The sequence below is a fragment of the Carya illinoinensis genome, chromosome 9 (genome assembly GCF_018687715.1).
Source record: "Carya illinoinensis cultivar Pawnee chromosome 9, C.illinoinensisPawnee_v1, whole genome shotgun sequence".
NCBI lineage: Eukaryota > Viridiplantae > Streptophyta > Magnoliopsida > Fagales > Juglandaceae > Carya > Carya illinoinensis.
In genome coordinates, this window is record NC_056760.1 from 995,891 (window position 1) to 1,017,206 (window position 21,316).

A 21,316-nucleotide genomic window follows, 5' to 3' on the forward strand; every position below is an offset into this window, starting at 1 on the left:
ACTCCGCACCGAAAATTGTGTAATACTTGGGAAAAAAGGGCCTAAGAATATTTACAATTGCGCCGCCATATAAAAGCGCACCACTTTCATTCTCTCTCCCCAACAATCGAGTTCTAGTGAGAGAAACAATAATCCTTTCCCTCCTATTCAACAATGGCGGGTTCCAGGGTTTTAAGGGTTTTGTGAGCACCGGAATCCGCAATATGCCAATGGATATGCTCGCTAAAAGGTCTAACTACACGCTCCTGAGCCAGGTCCCCGACGACCAATGCGACCCCGTGACCGGAGCTCAGACGACATCGTTGTACGAGTCGTTTTCCGGAGAGGACAACAACATCAACAAGGGGAAGGTGGACAGGGGGTTTGATTGGGATGCTGTTGGTGATCACAGGAGAAATCGGATCGGGAACGTCCACTCCTCGTCGTCGATCGGGCCGCAGAGGCAGTCGAGCGGCAGCAGCTTTGGGGAGAGCTCGCTCTCCGGGGAGTACTTCGCGCCTACGCCGTCTACGGAGGCGGTGAACAATATCGACGGCGTCGGTAACTTACACGACGTCGTGTTGTTCAGGGTGGGCGGCGCAGGGAAGTTGATAGCGAAGGCGTCGGGGAACACGGGAGGGGAGTCGTCCTCCGGGAAGAGCTGGGCGCTGCAGACGGAGGAGAGTTACCAATTGCAGCTAGCTCTGTGTCACCACCTAGGGTTTTTTTTAGAGAATTTCCTAACCTTCTAGAAGCCTCCAAGTCTTTTGTAATCTTGTGGAATTGTGTAGAGTCATCTAGAAGGGGCGATATAGACAATTTAGAGTAGTAAGGGTGTTATAGACAATTCTAGAGTAGGAATCTAGAAAGTTCTTTACCCTTGGATTGATGACAAGTGTCCCAATCCTAACCATTCTTTGTACCAAGAGTTCCCTATAAATAGAGGGGCTCTCATTTGTGTAAATCACCAAGCAATAAGAGAAACAAGTTCTCTAGAGCATCTCTCTCTATCTTCTCTCTCTAGTTTGTTCTCTATTGTCTTGAGTCATTTAGAAGGCTTACTTAGGAGCTTTGTGGGAGAGAAAGCCTCCTAAGGCCGCACGGGTCGAGTGAAGAAATTCTAAGTCTGTGACAGTTGGTATCAGAGCCAACCAAGTTAGGATGGCGGATCCAAGTGAGATCACCATGGAGGTCTAGGAGACAAGAAAGAGCAAGAGGTCGAAGGACTCAAGCTCATCTATGGAGTCTCGTCTCGATGGGATCGAGAGGGCCATGGCCAAGATATTGGCCAAGATCGAAGAATGGGATCAGTCTCACAGGGAGGTGAGCACCCTCGACAACACGGTGACCAGAATGGAGGTGGCGGTAGCGGATGTCAGGGGCCGACTTGACATCGTGGAGCAAGGTATGGAGGAGCTAGGATTGGAGGGACAATCCGAATCGCTCAAGGAGTCCATTCTAAGCACCATCCACCCTACCATCGAAGCACAACGTGTTGAGAACGTTGCCTTCCAAGACCGGGTCTTGGGGGAGCTAACAAAACTCCAAGGACAAATGGAGGAATACCGCGTCGGTCTGGAGGAGACCAAGGTGGATTGGGCTATATGCAAGCGTGCAGTGGCCAATGGGGGCGTCGTCGGAGCTGGAATGATGGCGACACCAAGGGTGGATACCCCCAAACCAAAAGAGTTCGATGGCAAGCGGGATGCCAAAGAACTTGACAACTACATGTGGCACATGGAGCGCTACTTTGAAGCTTTGAACATGCAAGACGAGCGTGTCAAGGTACGTACTGCTTCCCTCTATCTTACTAATCTTGCTGGTACTTGGTGGCGTCGTAAGCATAGTGAGATAGAGAAAGGTACTTGCTCCATTGATTCTTGGGAAGAGTTCAAGCGTGAACTCAAGCGGCAATTCTATCCCGAGAATGTGGCTATCCACGCGCGGAAGAGAATGAAGGAGTTGAAGCACACTTCTTCCATCCGCAACTATGTTGAGGAATTTTCTGCCCTCATGCTTCAAATTACAAACATGAGTGAAGAAGATCTCCTCTTCAACTTCATCGACGGTCTCAAATCTTGGGTGGCTCAAGAACTCAAGCGTCGTGGAGTCAACGACATCTCCACCGCCCTGACCGTGGCAGAGACCTTAGAAGAATTTGAGTACCATAAGAGTGACAACTCTTCAAAGCCCAAGTCTTCGAAGGATAATCACACTAAGGGTGGGGGAGCGAAGGGGTTCAAGCCTCCACAGTATAAAGACCGAGGTGACAAGCCTTCAACATCAAAGGAGGGCAAGAAGGACTACTCTAAAGACAAGAAGCCAAATGATGCTTGTTTCCTTTGTAACGGCCCACACTGGGCTAGAGATTGTCCCAAGAGGAAGGCCCTCAACGCTATGTTGGAGGAGAAGGAAGTTCAAGAGAAGTCACACCTGGGGTGTTTACAACTTCTCAACTCCCTAAAGGCAAGCACAAAGCCAACCACCAAGGATGGGTCTTTGATGTTTGTAGAAGTGTTCGTCAATGGGAAGAAGAGTCACGCCATGGTCGACTCAGGAGCTTCTCATAACTTCATTAAAAAGGAAGAGGCCACACGGCTAGGGATTCCTCTTAAGAAGGGTCAAGGATGGCTGAAGACTGTGAATTCTGAAGCCAAACCCCTTGATGGCGTAGCTCACGGGGTGGAGCTACAACTTGGCACATGGAAAGGAACGGTGGATTTCTCGGTCGCTCCTATGGATGATTTTGACATCGTGTTGGGGATGGAATTCTTGAGACAGTTCAATGTAGTGTCTCTTGCCCACTATAACTCGGTGTGCATCTTGGAAGGGGGTCCATGCATGATACCCACCGTGTCCAAACCAAACACCACCCAACTTCTATCCGCCATGCAATTCAAGAAAGGATGGAAGAAGGGCGAGGTGTCTTATTTGGCTTCCATGGAGGAGGATGAAGTGAAGATTTCCTCCCCTCCACCCAAGGAGATCCAAAAGGTCCTCAGGGACTATGAGGATGTCATGCCGCCAGAGTTGCCCAAGCAACTACCACCTAGGAGAGAGGTGGATCATCAGATCGAGATGGAACCCGGCGCTAAACCACCAGCCAAAGCCCCTTATCGCATGTCGCCTCCAGAGCTTGAAGAACTAAGGAGGCAACTAAAGGAGCTACTTGATGCCGGATTCATCCAACCCTCCAAGGCACCATATGGGGCACCTGTGTTGTTCCAAAGAAAACATGATGGGTCGTTGCGGCTGTGCATCGACTACCGAGCTCTAAACAAGGTAACCATAAAAAACAAGTACCCTATTCCTTTGATTGCTGATTTATTTGATCAACTAGGCCATGCAAAGTACTTCTCCAAGCTTGATCTAAGATCGGGATATTATCAAGTAAGAATTGCGGAAGGAGATGAAGCCAAAACAACTTGTGTAACTCGCTATGGGGCATACGAGTTCCTAGTGATGCCCTTCGGCCTCACAAATGCTCCAGCTACCTTCTGCACGCTCATGAACAAGATCTTTCATCCCTATCTTGATCAGTTTGTGGTAGTCTATCTAGATGATATTGTCATCTATAGTTCTACCCTTGAAGAGCATGTGGAGCATCTAAGGGTTGTTTTCCGTGTCTTAAGGGAAAACCAACTCTATGTCAAGAAGGAGAAGTGCTCATTCGCTCTAAACGAAGTCCATTTCCTTGGCCACAAAATCCAAGGGGGAAAACTCAGCATGGAGGAGGGAAAAATTGAGGCAATCAAGAAGTGGGAGCCTCCCACTAAGGTTACCGAGCTCCGATCATTTCTTGGGCTTGTCAACTATTATAGGAGGTTTATAAAGGGATACTCCACAAGAGCATCCCCCCTCACCGACTTGCTCAGGAAGAACAGGGCCTGGGAGTGGTCATCAAGGTGTCAAGAAGCCTTCAACGATCTGAAGACAGCCATCACGGAGAAACCGGTCATGGCCTTACCAGATTGTACCAAGCCTTTTGAGGTACAATCCGATGCATCAGATTTTGCCATAGGGGGAGTTCTCATGCAAGACGGACATCCTATTGCATATGAGAGTCGCAAACTCAATGAGACTGAGAGGCGATACACCGTGCAGGAGAAGGAAATGACAGCTATCATTCACTGCCTCAGAGTTTGGCGACACTATCTGCTTGGCTCCCATTTTGTGGTCAAGACAGACAACATTGCCACTAGTTACTTCCAGAGTCAGAAGAAACTAAGCCCAAAGCAAGCTAGGTGGCAAGACTTCTTGGCAGAATTTGACTTTGTCTTGGAGTACAAACCAGGCAAGGCCAACCTCGTTGCGGATGCACTAAGCAGAAAATGTGAACTTTCTGCTATGACTCAAGCTCAAGGGGAGCTACTTGGGGTAATCCGTGAAGGCATGGAGCATGATCCCTTAGCCAAGAACTTGGTGAACATGGCTAAGGAAGGGAAAACCAAGAGATTCTGGGTAGAGGACGGTCTTCTCTACACCCTCAGGCGGAGAATCTATGTTCCAAAGTGGGGAAACCTACGTAGGAACCTTATCAAGGAATGCCATGATTCCTTGTGGGCTGGACACCCGGGCCAACTACGTACTCGAGCTTTGCTGGAAGCTTCCTACTATTGGCCTCAAATGAGAGACGAGGTGGAACTCTTCGTGAAGACTTGTCTTGTGTGTCAACAAGATAAGGTGGAGAATCAGAGTCCTGCAGGATTGCTAGAACCACTACCCATTCCTTCACATCCATGGGAGAGTGTGAGCATGGATTTCATAGTGGCTCTACCTAAATCCGAGGGTTGCGGTACCCTCATTGTGGTGGTAGATCGATTCTCCAAGTATGCCACCTTCATCGCAGCTCCTAAGGATTGCTCAGCTGAAGAAACTGCAAAGTTATTCTTCAAGCATGTGGTGAAGTATTGGGGCTTACCACGGAGCATCATTAGTGATCGAGACCCTCGCTTCACAGGAAAGTTCTGGTCAGGACTATTCAAGCTTATGGGGTCTGCCCTACACTTCTCTACCAGCTTTCACCCTCAGACAGATGGGCAAACTGAAAGGGTGAATGCCTTGTTAGAGTTATACTTGAGGCACTTTGTAAGTGCCAACCAATCCGATTGGGCCAAGTTATTGGATGTCGCTCAATTCTCCTACAATTTACAAAGGAGCGAGTCCACGAACAAGAGCCCATTTGAGATTGTAATGGGACAGCAGCCACTTACTCCCCAGTCATTGGAGACAAGCTACGCGGGGAATTGTCCGACAGCCTTCAAGGTTGCTAAGTCTTGGAACGAGCAATTGGATGTGACCCGTTCCTACTTAGACAAAGCAACCAAGAAGATGAAGAAGTGGGCTGATCAGAAGAGGAGGCACGCGGAATATCGTATAGGCGACTTGGTGTTAGTAAAGATCTTGTCGAGCCAACACAAGTTCACAAGAAAGCTACACAAGGGGTTTGTACGACGTTACGAGGGACCATTCCCAATCATCAAGAAAGTAGGGAAGGTCTCCTACAAGCTAGACTTACCCTCCAAGTTCAAGCTTCATCCAGTCTTCTATGTCAGCTGCTTGAAGCCTTACCATGGTAATGAAGAGGAGCCATCACGAGGAGAGTCTAAGCGTGCACCCTTGGGCATAACTACCACTTTTGATAAAGAAGTAGAAGAAATCTTGGCGGATCGTGTCATCAGGCAAAAGAGTCATATGCCACGCCAAGAATACTTGATCAAGTGGAAGGGATTGCCCGAAAGTGAGACAACTTGGGAACCAAAGGAGTCATTGTGGCAGTTTGAAGATCACATCCGAAGGTTCCACGAAGACACCGCGTCGAGGACGTCGCGAAGCTTGGTGGGGGAGAATGTCACCACCTAGGGTTTTTTTTAGAGAATTTCCTAACCTTCTAGAAGCCTCCAAATCTTTTGTAATCTTGTGGAATTGTGTAGAGTCATCTAGAAGGGGCGATATAGACAATTTAGAGTAGTAAGGGTGTTATAGACAATTCTAGAGTAGGAATCTAGAAAGTTCTTTACCCTTGGATTGATGACAAGTGTCCCAATCCTAACCATTTTTTGTACCAAGAGTTCCCTATAAATAGAGGGGCTCTCATTTGTGTAAATCACCAAGCAATAAGAGAAACAAGTTCTCTAGAGCATCTCTCTCTATCTTCTCTCTCTAGTTTGTTCTCTATTGTCTTGAGTCCTTTATAAGGCTTACTTAGGAGCTTTGTGGAAGAGAAAGCCTCCTAAGGCCGCACGGGTCGAGTGAAGAAATTCTAAGTCCGTGACATCTGGCACTGAGGCTTCCATCGGAAGCGACTTGTGTTGAGGATCCTAATTTCTTGGATCTTGTGCCGGACGAATCCGCCCCAAGGACAAGTTCGGCCGAGGTGATGTCTCATCGATTCTGGGTATGGTTTACTGCGATTTTCTTTTTCTTGGCTCTAGCCTTTTGTTTTCTCAGCTGTAATATCTCTCAGCTATAATCTGCTTTTGTCCGTCTTCGCTCTCGTTTCAAGAGTTAGCGTTCTGGTTCATAGGGTTACTGAACTGCATGCTTAGCGCAGTCTGTAGACATGTTGAGGAGTATGCAATTTTTGGTGGAATTGCCAGGGTGACGTTTAAGTTTTGAGAGTGGGTGCACTGCTTTATTTATTTATTTTTCTCTGATATTTTTATGGTTTGTCATCAGTGGTTCCGAAATCACGATCTTACCTTCAAATGGTCCCTCTAAATCCCGTACAGGGATTTTACGACTAATTTTTGTCCGTGTTATTAATTTTCTACTATTTGGATAACTGATGGTGCGAGGCATCATCATATATACTCGTTGGTGAGAGATTTATATTGAGAAATAAAGAAGTTATGGGGGCATCATAATATAGGCTTGTTTGTGAGACAACCATAATGGGAAAGAAATTAAGTTGAAATATCGAAATTAATAGCAAGATGGGACGAGGCCATTAGTAATGTTCTGGTTATGTGGAATGACAAATGTTGATAGCACGCATGAGACAAGGAGCATTGAATGTGCAGAATATATATATATATATATATATACACACACACATAAGTATATGTGCAGAATATATTCATAGTGACAATTTACAATTTGAATGGAAATGAGACCTTTTATTGAATTGAATATCAAGCATTGGGGATTTAAGTCTTCTTACAGGAAAGAAAGCAATTTTGACGGAGGAAAAGGAATGATAGTAACTTACCAATGTTGAACTTTCTATGCTTCCACTTAATTCTTTATTCTTTCGACCATTATATGACTAGATGCAGCTTTCTTTGATTTTATGCTTATTTATAGGCTGGCTGAATCTTGCATGCATTCTTTTTATTTTTTTATTGTTTTTATAAGTAATCTTGCATGCATTCTTTAGGTGAGCCTTTTGTATATACACGTGTAACATGTTCATATGTTTATTCACATGTTCACATTAGTGGTAGCTTGAACAAACAACAATTTCTCCCTTCCCATCAATACAATTTTTTTTTTTTATAAGTAAGAAATTTATTCAAAACCACGTAATTAGGCATAACTCAAGTACACAAGAGTATACAAGAGAAAACACATAATTACAAACTAAAGCTGAAAAACAGCACGAATGTAATTGGAACTAAATCCATCCATTACAATAACCGAAGCCCAAAGCAACAAAGTATGAAAAAAGAAAGCCCCAATCCCATCCACCGAGTGTTCTCTATTATCAAAACAGCGTCCATTGCTCTCATTCCAAATACACCACATAAGACAAAAGAGGAATCATCTTCCAAACAGCCGCTATTTGACGATTTCCTTAAATCCCTCTCCAACAGGCGAAAAGATTCCCTACAGTCTTAGGCATCACCCAAGAAATGCCAGACTTGACAAAGACCTCATCCCACAAACCCTCGACATATCACAATGAAGAAGAGGGTGATCCACTGATTCTCCACACCTTTTGCACATAAAGCCCCAATCCATTACAATAATTCCACGCTTTCTCATCTTATCAATAGTAAATATTTTCCCATGAGCAGCCAACCACCTGAAGAATCGGACCTTGAGAGGCACTTTGCATCTCCAAATATTTTTCCAAGGGAAAAAATCACTAGAAGAATGTGGCACCAAGACTTTGTACAAATATCTAACCAAAAATTTCTTATTACCAAGCTGATTCCAGATTAATCTATCCTCCCCTCCAGATTTTAAATTTAATTCATAGAGCAAACTGTAAAAATCAGTGATAACCCCCACTTCCCAATCTTGGGCATCTCTAATAAAACTTACTGACCATTGAATAAGACCAGCACTGTTGCTCATGCAGTCAGCTACAGAGGCGCCTTTATCCAAAGCAATTCTAAAGAGGGAAGGGAAAACAATATTCAAGGCCATGTCTCCACACTGTAAATCATACCAAAAACTGATCCGATTTCCCCTACCCTCTTCAAATCTGAAATTTCTAAAGAACTCCCCCCATTCATTGTGAATGAATTTCCACACTGCCACTCCATATGCCCATCTAACCTCATTAAAGCACCAAGCTTCCCAAATACTCTCATATTTGGCATCAATAACAATCCTCCAAATAGCATCCCCTTCTTGATGATACCGCCACGACCATTTCCCTAAAAGCGCCTTATTGAAAGTTTTCAGCTTTCTAATCCCCAAACCTCCCAAATATAACGGAGAGCAAATCTTATCCCACTTGAGCAAGTGAAATTTCTTCTCATCCTCCAATCCACCCCACAAGAAATCACGGAATATCCTTTCTATTCTATTAGCCATTCCTGCTATCAATACAACTTTATTATCACTCATGAAAAATAGAAATGCGGTTGTCAGAGTGAAAAGCAATCACCATCAATAAGAAAGGCAAGATAAGAATGTCAAGAGGCCTACAGGAAATAGAAATGATTATCCCTACCCATTAGGTTGCAACCTAGTGGTTAGAGGGCAGGTCTAGGATGAGATGTACACTTATACATCCTGGGTTTGATTCTGCACTAGGAGTTCCTTTGGATTACTTCATACATGGTTGGTGGGTGGGGTCGTGTATATGGGGTTTACTCCTTAGGTTGGATCCAAAAGGTTTGTACTTTAGTGATGTTCTACGTCATCAAGAAAAATGCTATGTTTAGGAGACACGTTGTTTATAATATGTTTAGCAAACGCATGACATGTTTATATATGATACTCAATAGATTGCTTTATTAATCTAACCATGCATCAGGTGAATGGCTGCCTGTCATACTTTGACAAAGTCCCTGATGGGTTTTATCTGATTCACGGGATGGATCCATATGCATGGGCCATTTGCCCTGATCTTCAAGAGAGTGGCCGTATTCCATCAATTGAATCTGTAAGGTCTGTTCGCTCAGCCTCTGATTCATCAATTGAAGTGGTTTTGATTGATCAGCGTACTGATACAAGCCTAAAGGAACTCCAAGATAGGGTCCTCAGCATTTCTAGTAGCTGCATAACCACAAAAGAGGTTGTCAATCAGCTTGCAAAGCTTGTCTGCAACCTCATGGGGTGAGTTGGCTAGATCACACTTTCTATCCACAAATTCCCAGAAAGAATTTGTTCTTATCATACTTTTGTAACCATTTTTTTTTTTTTTGTTGTTGTTGCTATTACAAGGGGTTCAGCTTCCATGGGAGAAAATGACTTTGTTCCCATCTGGAAAGAGTGCAGTGATGACCTGAAAGACAGCTTAGGATCCGTTGTGGTTCCAATAGGTAGCCTATCTGTCGGCCTCTGTAGACATCATGCTATATTGTTTAAAGTAAGACCTCAATATATATCTTTTATTCACTTTGCTACGTATCTTCATTTCAGTGTAAATCAAATTTCCCTCCGATTAAAGTGTGCAACTCTTCAGGGGACTTATGGGCCTCTTAGTTTTATTTTCATTATAATCATGGGATTTGTTAACAAAACCTATTTGCAGGTGCTGGCTGACACAATGACACAATTGATCTACCATGTCGAATAGCCAAGGGCTGTAAATATTGCACGAGGGATGATGCTCCCTCTTGTCTTGTCCGGTTTGGGCTCTACAGGTTTGCTTTGTCAGAACTCATTAATAAGAATTGGCAGGAGCCCGAGTATATGGGACATATACAAGAGCATCACCTCTCTGCGCTAGTTTAGTGATATGTGGTTGAACAATAACTTGTTATAGCATTTATTCGATTTAGTGTTGCCTTTTCAGTTATGAAGTCTGTATTGGTAATATCTGCTGCAAACACCCTTGATTTAGTTTTTGAAATTATTTGCAGGTGCTGTTGTGCTCGGACTCTTTTTTTGTCATGCTTCAATTCAATTCACTCTTGCCTTGTGGAGAAAAACATCTCCCTGTCATCGTCACCCCCCTCTTTAAAAAAAAGGAGAAAAACACAGACATCTACCCTGGTTTATCTTCTGTATTTTTTAATCTTGATTGAATCATGTAGTACCATGTATTTATGGTATATTACATTTTGTGTATGTCAATATTCTCATCAAAGTTTTCATTTTTAAGTTTCTAACCCGTGCAATAGAGACAATGTTCTCTAAATAGAGACATTGTTCTTTAAATATATAAAAGTGTATATAAACTCCTTACTGAGGGCTGGTGCACTTCTGAGATTAGTTTGGGCTTTCTTCCCGGATACCCAGTACCAATAAAATAAAATAAAAAGATGATAAGTACATATGGTGTACATGGACTATGCCTAATGCTATCAATAAAATTCTTACTTGTCGATAAAAAAAGGAATATATTATGTAGATATTTATTAGACCCACACACATGTATAAGTCTCTGTTTAATACTAAGTATCATCTTATTGGCAGAGACCTCATGGGGTATATCTTGGGCATTTCAGGGAATATCTGCTTGAGTTGATTGGGAAGCCAGGTTACTTATGCGAGCCTGATTCCTTGCTGAATGGTCCTTCTTCCATCTCAATTTCTTCCCCATTGCGCTTTTCACGACTTAAAGCAGTTGAACCTACCATTGATTTCAGGTCACTGGCCAAGCAGTATTTCTCTTACTGCCAATTACTTAATATCACATTTCATGATGCATCTACAGGTGAATTTTTGTTTCTCTAAGTACGAAGTCAATGATATAACACCACACACACATTTCTTCTGCCGATAATGATCTGCTGATATAACAACGTTATATCAATTCATATCCGCTTTATTGTCTCTCTGCGTAGCGATTGATCTGTAGTAAGCTAATCAATTCTCTAATGGGCATATTTATGCTAATGTAGTATTAAGAATGAATGATGGGTAGCTTTCATGGTAGCAATTAGGCTGTATTTTTACTTATAAAAAAAAATTAGGCTGTATTTTTAAATTTGTGATCCATATCTTCTGCTCAACCTTTTACTATGATTCAGAACATGTGTGCGTTAGAGGCACTAAAGGTTGCAATGGAACAATCTACTATCTAAGGTGATTCTTAATTTCTTGTAAATAATTACACTTAGACTATACCAGATTTGGGTGACATGTCCCATATATATCGATATAGATCTGAGGGAAAATAGGTTGAAGTATCGTTGTAATAACCCATTATGCTCAATTGAACAATTCTCCACTTTTCATTTTTTAGTCGTTATGCGATTCCAGATTATTAGTTGATTCTCTCTTTATTTTTTATTGATATTAATAACTTACTGAACTGCTTGGTGTACCATCTTGTTGAAATTTAACTTATGAAGTCCTAGATGAATGTCAACAAGAAAATATCTGAACTTATATCTTATCCTCTTTACCGTAGGACAATAGAAAAGATGCATGTCTAGATGTGGTTCAGTAACATGTTTTGATGAATCTACACTTTCCAACTTTTTCAACTGTGGAAAGAGGACTGTTCATTATCTAGTTGCACGTTAAAGCTTATTTGTCAAGTTTTATTTCTTGGTTATGCTTTCTCGTATAACTTTGATACATGATTGTTCTTGTCTTTTGGTTTTGGTCTTGTATAATGATTTCAATTGACAACCCATTGCCTAACTATTGTTGATGAAGATCCTGGGCCTAAGCAGCAGCATGATATTAAGTGCAGAGACAAAAACCACAGTATGCTAATACCGAGTGATGATGATGAAACTTCTTGCTTAGCTCTGCACTCTGCTCAGCTAAGTGCCCATGATCGAGATTCTGAATTGTTCAAATCTTGTAATCCTGCTCAGAATATTACAAACTTGACTACCATGGTCAAAGATACAACGCCTCTTAACTCTATTCTTCCTATTGGACATAAAGATGTTCAACCACTTTTTGTTTTGTCTAATCCAAGAGTAGATGCTGTGAAGGATTCAAGGTTCAGTGAGGGAGGTCAGCTGGTTCCTGGTAAATCACGTGTTGGGCCTTCTCTTGATATAGAGTATTTTGACATACAATGGAGTGATCTTGTTCTAAAAGAGAGAATTGGAGCAGGTACTTTTTTCTGCCATCATGTTTAGACTATGTCAAGTATGAACATGTTAATTCTCTAGCACATAGAGATGCCATAAAGCCCTCACTCGTGCTATGGATTTCATTCTTATTATTTTTCACTAGAAAGTGTTTAGATCAACTTGGTTTTCAGGTTCGTTTGGAACTGTCCATCGTGCTGATTGGCATGGATCGGTAAGCAACTTATTTTTTAATTATAACATTATATAAAATCAAGAGATGTGAAAACTGTGGTTTAGATTATGTAAATTAATATTTGTTTCCCAGAATCTCAATGTGTTTGCGTTAACTTTTGGGGTTTAGTGGTTAGGTTGAGGATCGCAATTCCTTTTTTTGATGGGGGGATCATTTATGTGTATATAGAGGCGAAAGCTTCAGGATGTTTATAGCCATTCAATAAAGCCAAAAGGATCATGAAAGTTCTACGATTTGTATGTTATTAATGGAGATAATAATTGAGGTGAAGAACATGATGTCTACTTTGCTGTGCAAATTCCGTCACTAGCTATATCTTCATTAGGCTGATAACGATCTGCACTATACCATCTTCAGATGTACTTATCAAAAAAAAGGAAAAAGAAAAAGAACTGTCATGTTTAGATGCATAGTTATTCCATTAAGGCATATAGTCTGCCATAAGTTACTAACTTCTTGAGCTGTTAATAGTACTTCACCATATATATTGGTTGTCCTGATGCTGTGTATGCTTCTAATTTGTTTTGATGGTGAATATTATGTCTTCTTTTGCATCTTGAACATCCTTTTCAGTTTGTTAATGCTTGTGGTTTTAATTTTTACACGGACTCTGCTTTCAGCATGTTTTGTTGAAGTTCCATTTTCAGCTTATATTTGAAATTTTATCCATTTTGTGTTTTGTGTTCTCTGTATATCTTTGTTAAACTTGTTAAATAGGTTGTGATAGCATCTATCAAAAGAGATTGTTTAATAGGATGCGATATTAGATTGTTAGTTATTATCCAATTATGTTTTATATGTTACATCAAATTCTATCCAGGATGTTGCTGTGAAGATCCTCACGGAACAAGACTTTCATGCTGAACACTACAAAGAATTTTTGAGGGAGGTATGTACTGGCGAAGAATTTGAATAGGGTTGCTCTAGGAGAAGTCCTATAGCCACAAAGATATCCCATAAAAGTAAATCCACAAACTAACATGGTTTCGTATGATACGTTAGATTTACTTTACAATAAAAATAGTTTTACAATCTAATGCACTATATCAAACCATGTCAGTATGTATATTTACCTTTATAGGATCTTTTTGTGGCTAAAACATTTTTCTTTCTCTAATATTGAATAAGCTAATCGTACTTTGTGGATTCATTAAATTTGATTTGAGATATGGATTTGCTTCTTTTGTTTGTTAGGTCACAATAATGAAACACCTACGGCATCCAAATATTGTTCTTTTCATGGGTGCAGTCACTCGGCCCCCAAACTTATCCATAGTCATAGAATATTTATCAAGGTTTTGTTTTCTTAAGCACTCTTCCTAGAATCCTACCCGCACCCCACCCTGCCAGAAAAATAGGAAAAACAGAGAAAAGAGGAAACAAAATAGGCAACTGAAAGTTTGGTTAAAAGGTATGGATCATTCAATGAACTAAAATATTGGCTTTAAAGTGCAGAGGTAGCTTGTATAGACTTTTGCATAAGCCTGATGCTAGAGAGATGTTGGATGAGAGGCGTAGGTTGAACACGGCTTATGATGTGGTATGGATTCAAAGGTTCGCATTTGCTGTTCTGAATTTTGTTTATTCTTCTGTTTTCTCATTAAGGTCATGATCGCCATCAGGTTGTTGTCACATCTAAATGATGTCCTGAAATATCCAAGCTAAATGATATGCCATTGTTTAATACAGGCAAAGGGAATGAATTATCTTCATAAACGCCATCCTCCAATTGTTCATCAGGATTTAAAATCTCCCAATCTTCTAGTTGACAAAAAGTACACTGTAAAGGTAGGAATGAAACCCAAGTTTGTAGAGAAGTTTTTTTATTTTTATATTTGTTGATTGCTTTTACTTTTGCCTCACATTGTATGATTTGTTTGGATAGGTTTGTGATTTTGGTCTTTCCCGACTAAAGGCAAACACATTTCTGTCATCAAAATCAGCCGCTGGTACTGTAAGTTCTATTGAACTTGACAACCATACTTTAACTGATTATTATTTTAAGTTGCATGACCCATATAATATATGACATTCAACTATGGCTGTCCTGTGTCACTAGCCTGAGTGGATGGCACCAGAAGCTCTTTGTGACGAGCCATCAAATGAAAAATCAGATGTTTACAGCTTTGGTATAATCTTGTGGGAGCTTGCAACGTTGCAAAGGCCATGGAGTAATTTAAATCCAGTACAGGTCTGTAATATGTAGCTGTATTTGACAAGTAGTCAAGTATGATCGTGGAAAGTGAATGTTGATTCTGTTGGCATTGTGCTTCTCTAACTTGAAAAGGGCATGGGGGAAAATCCTTTAGGAGCTGATGATTGTGAAGATGTTGAGCCAGAGAGCACAACTTGTTGCTAGGCAGTTGCGATAGAGGAATGCTGATTTGTTGGAGCATTTAATGAACAGTATGTGGAAACAACAATGATTATCTTAGAAACAGTAACAAGGACAATCTAGAGGACTCAGAACCTGAGATCGAAAACTTCTTTATTAAAGATACTTCCATGTTGAGTATTTTAACACTGCACTTATATTAAGGTCTGGTCTCTGCACTTCCAAGTCAGACGTGCCTATACAATTGATCACTTGTCTGTAGACTATATATTATTTAGGTTGGCTGTGATACTCTTCCCTGGGTTGAGATTTATTATCACAATGCATGAATAACTTCTTAACAAAGAATAAATTTGTTATCGAATAAAAGAACAGAATGGGTCTACTGATCATATAATATAACTTGTGTTACCTCTTGCATTTTTCCATTTAAATGTTTTAATCTGCACTTAATTGCAAGATGTTTGCCTGAGCTCGTTTGCTTGATTATTCATGGCTTTTTTTTAAGTAAACAAAACTTTATTGATCATAAGAATAGGCAAGAGCCCAAGTATGTGGGACATATACAAAAGCATCGCCTATGCGTGCTAGTTTAGTGATTCATGGCTTATAAAATCCATACTGGCTATTTCTTATGAAAAAAAGAATGTATACTCTTTTGTAGGTTGTGGCAGCTGTTGGCTTTAAGGGAAAACGACTCGAAATTCCACACGATTTGAATCCTCAAGTGGCTTCAATAATTGAGGCTTGCTGTGCCAAGTGAGTCTAAGATATTAATTCATGCATTGTGCAACAAGTTTCCTTGTGTATATTTTTCATTAATAAATGGTTTTGCAGTGAACCCTGGAAACGTCCTTCCTTTTCCAGCATCATGGAATCTTTGAGGCCATTGATTAAACCTCCCTTGCCTCAACCAGATCGTGCAGACATGGCATTAGTTACCTGATGGGGTGGAAGATGGGAGTGGTTTTATTAATGAACATAATACAGCACTCTTGTTTTTTGATGTCTGCCAGGTAAAACAAGCTCTTTGTATGGTCTAAGTTGCGCCTAAAATCTCATATTCTAGTTTACCAATATTCAGTGTTGCGGGTACCCTAGAGCTCCTTGAGCCAGAGACATCATCAGGTGAAAAGAGGAAGGCCTTGGAATATTAAGCAGCCAACAATTTCGACTTGCTGTGACATTCCAGGTCTGCATTTCCTTTTACCTATAAAGATCTTGAGAATTAGAGTGAAGTGGAATTTTATGTTACGAGGAACAGCCTGAACTTAGGCCTCTTCTCCTAGTAATGCATATATAGCAGCCACCTGTTGGTGGATGTAATACCCAATGAAATTGGGATAGGGGATGCATGGCTGCATGGTAGGGGAGCTAATGTCACTATTGTTTCATGATAATAATGGTGGTAAATGGTAGCAAGAATATGATTGCATTTGGGTTTTTTTTGTCCATATTTCGTGTATCTTTTCGATTTTGTATATATGAATTAATAGAGTCTGGAGCTGAGTTATAAACTCCTAATGATGGAATTGGTATGATTGTTCGCAGAATCAATGTTGTACATGTCTCTTTCTAATTGGTAATGGAGACCCCTGATTTTTTACGCGAAGCAAGGAACTTGCCTTCTACATGATATTGTTTCCAAGGTCATTTTGTAACTAAATGTGACATGATGGAAAATTGTAAAATTTCTTTCCAAATCTTCCATGTAAAGTGTTAGTGTAGTTAATGGAAAGAAACTTTGCGGGCATTGTACACCAGACAAGCATCTTTTACATGTATTGAATTGTTACCAATTTGTTTGATGTAGTCAATTGTTTAGAAGGTCCATGTTGTACCGCATGCACTGCACCATATAGAATTTTTAAGTAATTGCATACATTCATATAAAGGTGTGATTAGGAACAATCCTTTATTTTTAAGTAGTATTTTTTATGCATTTGGCCGCGGAGATTGATTTTTGATCACGTGGATACTTGCATGCAATAAAAGGTTTAAGTGGCCATTGCAGTGCACAAATTTGTAAGTTTGTAACCCTTGGAAAAGACGTGTTAAGTATGAATTGATAGCGTAGATTAAATAAAGTCACGTGATTAATTTTTGGAACCCTAAATCTCATTTCGGGATTTCAATTGTTGTTATATAATTGCTTACTATAGAAGAAATTTTACTTTTCACTTGCAAATAAAACTATCATTTGTTTTATCTGCATTCCAAAATATCAGAAATTTCAATTTAAAAATCCTTAACTACTAATATTTGACAGCCAGCCAGACCAAAAGATTTAAAATACAGAATTCAGTAAAAGAAAATTCTGGGAGGACTGTGCTCCAACTGTCTCCTACCGGACCACACGCAGTGGGAGCGCAGGCTGCCAGGAAATCCTCCCACCCGTCAGAAGGTCGGTGCCCTCTCGCGCGCTCGACTTGTATCGGACCCAATGGCCCGTTATGACCAATAACAACCATAACTGTCGGATTTAGACACAAAGAAAACGAAGCCAAACTCCACCGCCTTTCGACTCTGGAAGATTTTTACCAATCCATGTGAAGATTGATCGGAGAGCATAAGCTCGTGATTTTGGCAATTGAATGTTCATCCGTGGAATCACACATTCAATATCACCGGTTGTCTACAGAATATTTAGTCGGACTCTAACATGTGCACGTACTTATGCTTAGTTCAAAAGGTTAGATAAACCGGCTGTTTAGAAAACGAAAAAGACCAAGCGTCAGTTATCATGACAAAGAAAAACGAAATGCGAACTGCATATTGGGAGAAGCCAGCATTTTCCGCCGACAAACGCTTGAATTGAAGCTTCTCCAGCAGCTGGGGCCACCAAATGGATAATAGAACCAGCAAAACCTGTTTACTTGAATTGTGCTTATGCTTCCCCCATCATACAGGACTATCCCCCACCTAATCGGGTTGAACTGGCTCAATTCATTATATAATGTAGAGTTGGCAGGAAAACAAAAGACAAATGAACAATATAACGCATCCTACAGTAATTACCAAAAAAAATACATCACAAGGAAAATCATCTCAGAAACTGTGGGAGGAAAAGATATCTCATGCTCTGCTTGTGTCTATTTCACCAATGGATCTTTTCAATGAAATAGAACACTGGCCCAAAACTAAAAGCAACAGCTGTAGGAGGAGAGTTACGCTTTATTTTCTTTCTGCTTTTTTGATACATGCCCGTTATCTTGATCTTTCAACTTAGCTTCACGGCGCTCCCTCTTTATACCTTTTGCTTTGTTAGGCAGCGCCATTTCCCCAATCTGAATGACAAAATGAAAAGAGGAACCACACGAAAGGTACAACAAACAGTCACCAAATTGCAGAGGAAATCCTAAATGAAGAAAAACCAAAGCACAACTGCAAGTGTAACTGTTTCTGATATGCTTCAGAAAATAACATTGTTGCTCAAGTGGACAGGGGTGGAACATAGCCATGTCCCCCGCTAATTAATCAAATCATTCTGTGTGAGAAAAGAAAGGAAAGAAAACAAGTGTGTGCCTGTGGAGTGCCATGTACTTTTCTAGGCTACGGATGATCTCTCAGTAGTCAGACTCATATTTCCAAGCTGAATTGGTTAACTATGTAGCAGCTACATGAATAAATATTCTCCTTACCTTCTGATCTGGAACGTATATCTTCCCGATCTTGCCTTGTATTGCGTCCCCGCTAACATTTTTCAACTGCAAAAAGAGAGCATGATTCAAACATGTTACTTCTTTCTTCATAGACGATAGATGACATAGACGATAGATGACAAAGGTTTAAGGGAGTTTAGTCAACCTTCTTCTTAGGTTGCTCTCTAGCTGTTCTCATGGCTTCTTTCCTGAGGCTGTCACTTGGAAGATGATTCCGGCGAACTATCAAGTCCATGGAAGGGCCAACTTCTACAAGTTCCATCCTTGGTACTGCTGTGCCAGACTTTTTTAGCCGCAGTCCACAGTGAGAGAGAAATACCCTGTTTGAAGATATAGATGTACATACATATACGCGGTCTAAACCAGCAATATTTAAATTCTCCACAACCTGCATGCATCAAACCATGCTCCTTTTAGCATACTTATCTATAGAATAGAGATATGCCAACTGCAAAGGGCTGCAGAAATGTACCTCTCCTCGCAGCAGATCAAGCAAAACTTCCTTCAAATGTTTCAGTTCCTCTACATTCTCAAATCCTTCTCCAACAAAAGCAATCATAGGTTTAGACCCAATTCGTGGAGCCAATTTCTTATCATATGCAAATGACTCCATCGGTTTGAAATTTTCAACCCCAACCTCCACAAGATCATAGATGTGGTGGTCATAAGTTCTCCCAATAACAAGATTATCAGGTCGCTTCTTTGAGTGAGAACCATACTGCAAGTTACACCAATTAAAGACAAAAATAAGTTACTGTAGGAACAATGCAAGCAATTAATCATCAGTAGAGGAAACAATAATTACAGCATTTCCACTTTGGACTTCTTGTTTTTGAAGGAGCACCTGACAGATTTTTAAGAGGAGAGTACAAAGTGCAGCCGAATTGTGTCATTTATAACTGAAATACTGGAGTTTAAAACTTCTTTTATATGTAAAGGAGTATGTTTAAACACCGGGTTATTGGGATTAACAGCTTAAAACTTAACACACGTGATCTTAAATAATACAAAAGGTAAATTAAAATAGGATTTCATTCAAAATTACTCGAGGCCTGATAAATGGCAAACAATATGTCCAACAGCCAAGAAATTAGCACATAGATGCTTTAGAATCTCAAATCGGGTCCAATGCACGCATTAGTTACAGTCAACTGAAGAAAATAGTAATGGACCATACAGCACAAAAATTACTATTGAATAGTTAAATCTAAAGGCTGTCCATCGTTCTTCTAGTGCTCTGAGTCAATCAACCCTTAATTTGAGAAAAAAAAAATACAAAAATTTACCGTTAAGAAGAAGGCATATAAGAAAACACAAGATTCATTACTCAATAACTTGGTCTTAAAAAAATTCCCACGACAAAAAAATGAAACAAGAAAAGAACAAGTAATGCTTACCACGAAAATGCTGCAGTCGGTTCTTTGAGAAAAAAACTCCAAAGAGGTCTCGCCCCCGCTCTCAAAAGGCTTGATATTCTCGTTCTTACGGCTGAACTTGACGGCGCTACCCTTCTTTATGTTGTAGATTTCAGTCAAGACGGAGTTCAGAACGCCACTCGTCTTCGTACCGTGAAGTATCAGTGTCTTCTTCCCGGTTTCAACCTGGAAGGAAAAAACATAAAAATCAGAACTTTAAATTTCAACTGAACATTAAAAATGGCTGATTTTGGTAGGTTTCGACAGAGTTTGCGGAGCTCACAAGTTTGGGGGCGCGTTTCTCGAGCGCCCTTCTAACCCTTCCTTTCTTCGGAGTTTTAACTTGTAACATGACTAACTTCTAGGGAAAGAGAGATCGAGAGAGAGACGACTAGCAGAGAGCTTTGCTAGGTAGCAGTTATGGGGAGGCTAGGGTTTCTCAGTGGTACTTGCCGATGATGTGGGACTCTTGACTCGGGGGTTTAGCAGCTGTTGAGTGGAACAAACTGGGCCATGGGCTTGCACTTGTGACAAAAGGGCCTGGGGCCTTTCATGGAGTGAGTGACTTTGATAACGGGAAAACTTTTAACGCATAGGATTGGTCTATTAGATAACACAGTCCCCCCCGCTCTCTCTCTCTAAGGTATCGCTGCACAAGGTCCTGAGTATATGAATTGTGAAATGATGTTTGACAATTTGCAGTTCGGAAATATGTAAGTATTGTAAAATTATTTTTAAAAAAATAATAAATATAAAATTTAAATAAAAAAAATTAATTTTTTTAATAATAAAGTTTATTCTTTTTTAAAATAATTATTCTAACACTGGCGCACTACAGAATTATTTATCTGAAACAGAACACTTGTAAGCCCACCATGCTTAAACAACCTAATCAACCCACATTAATCCACAATCCAACCCAGCTAGCCCATCAAAGCCCACAACGAAACCGAACAATACTGCTGGCTATCCTTAATTTTCTCATTTTCGTAGCCACTTTGGTGCTTTGGTCAACTTGAATGAATAAAATTATTTAAAAAAAATGATATTTGCAGTCAGGTGTTGGGTATTTTTCTTTAAAAATAAATAAATAAATATAAAATTTGCATGAAAAATAATAATTTTTTTAAGTCTATTCTTTTTTAAAATGAGTACTACTCTTACATAACAGCATCTTTAATGAATTAGTTAAAAACTAAATCCATCATATATATTTAGCTATTAGACAATAAAATCTGACAATGGATTAGCTAAAGTCAAAAAAATTAGACTTTAGCTACAATAATTTTTAA

At 40.3% G+C, this 21,316-nt stretch overlaps 2 protein-coding genes across 2 annotated transcripts; one reads left to right on the plus strand and one right to left on the minus strand.

The window, feature by feature from the left end:
* Positions 1 to 203: 203 nt before the first annotated feature.
* On the plus strand, positions 204 to 16,471 carry LOC122277608 (serine/threonine-protein kinase CTR1-like). Its single transcript, XM_043087680.1, has 16 exons — positions 204 to 682; positions 6,256 to 6,376; positions 9,191 to 9,492; positions 9,601 to 9,753; positions 9,927 to 10,022; positions 10,830 to 11,038; positions 11,989 to 12,399; positions 12,551 to 12,591; positions 13,433 to 13,501; positions 13,807 to 13,907; positions 14,068 to 14,152; positions 14,302 to 14,400; positions 14,498 to 14,566; positions 14,672 to 14,803; positions 15,612 to 15,706; positions 15,785 to 16,471. Exons 1-16 carry the CDS (start codon positions 204 to 206, stop codon positions 15,891 to 15,893), a joined length of 2,571 nt encoding a protein of 856 aa, XP_042943614.1. The 3' UTR covers positions 15,894 to 16,471.
* Positions 16,472 to 17,859: 1,388 nt separating this feature from the next.
* LOC122277607 (ribosome production factor 2 homolog) lies at positions 17,860 to 20,493 on the minus strand. The gene is made up of 6 exons (XM_043087679.1): positions 20,308 to 20,493; positions 20,007 to 20,210; positions 19,082 to 19,327; positions 18,755 to 18,997; positions 18,589 to 18,654; positions 17,860 to 18,234 (listed from the first exon to the last, which is right to left on the minus strand). Exons 1-6 carry the CDS (start codon positions 20,374 to 20,376, stop codon positions 18,115 to 18,117), a joined length of 948 nt encoding a protein of 315 aa, XP_042943613.1. The 5' UTR covers positions 20,377 to 20,493; the 3' UTR covers positions 17,860 to 18,114.
* Between the last annotated feature and the right edge of the window lie 823 nt (positions 20,494 to 21,316).

Excerpts from the sequence above, each read along its gene's own strand:
- LOC122277608 (XM_043087680.1), top strand. The coding sequence starts at position 204 with ATGCCAATGGATATGCTCGCTAAAAGGTCTAACTACACGCTCCTGAGC. Across the intron at positions 683-6,255 it reads AGTTACCAATTGCAGCTAGC|TCTGGCACTGAGGCTTCCAT; the intron begins TCTGTGTCACCA and ends AAGTCCGTGACA. Across the intron at positions 14,153-14,301 it reads TGAACACGGCTTATGATGTG|GCAAAGGGAATGAATTATCT; the intron begins GTATGGATTCAA and ends TGTTTAATACAG.
- LOC122277607 (XM_043087679.1), bottom strand. The coding sequence starts at position 20,376 with ATGTTACAAGTTAAAACTCCGAAGAAAGGAAGGGTTAGAAGGGCGCTC. Across the intron at positions 19,328-20,006 it reads CCGACTGCAGCATTTTCGTG|TATGGTTCTCACTCAAAGAA; the intron begins GTAAGCATTACT and ends TGTAACTTGCAG. Across the intron at positions 18,998-19,081 it reads TTGATCTGCTGCGAGGAGAG|GTTGTGGAGAATTTAAATAT; the intron begins GTACATTTCTGC and ends TGATGCATGCAG.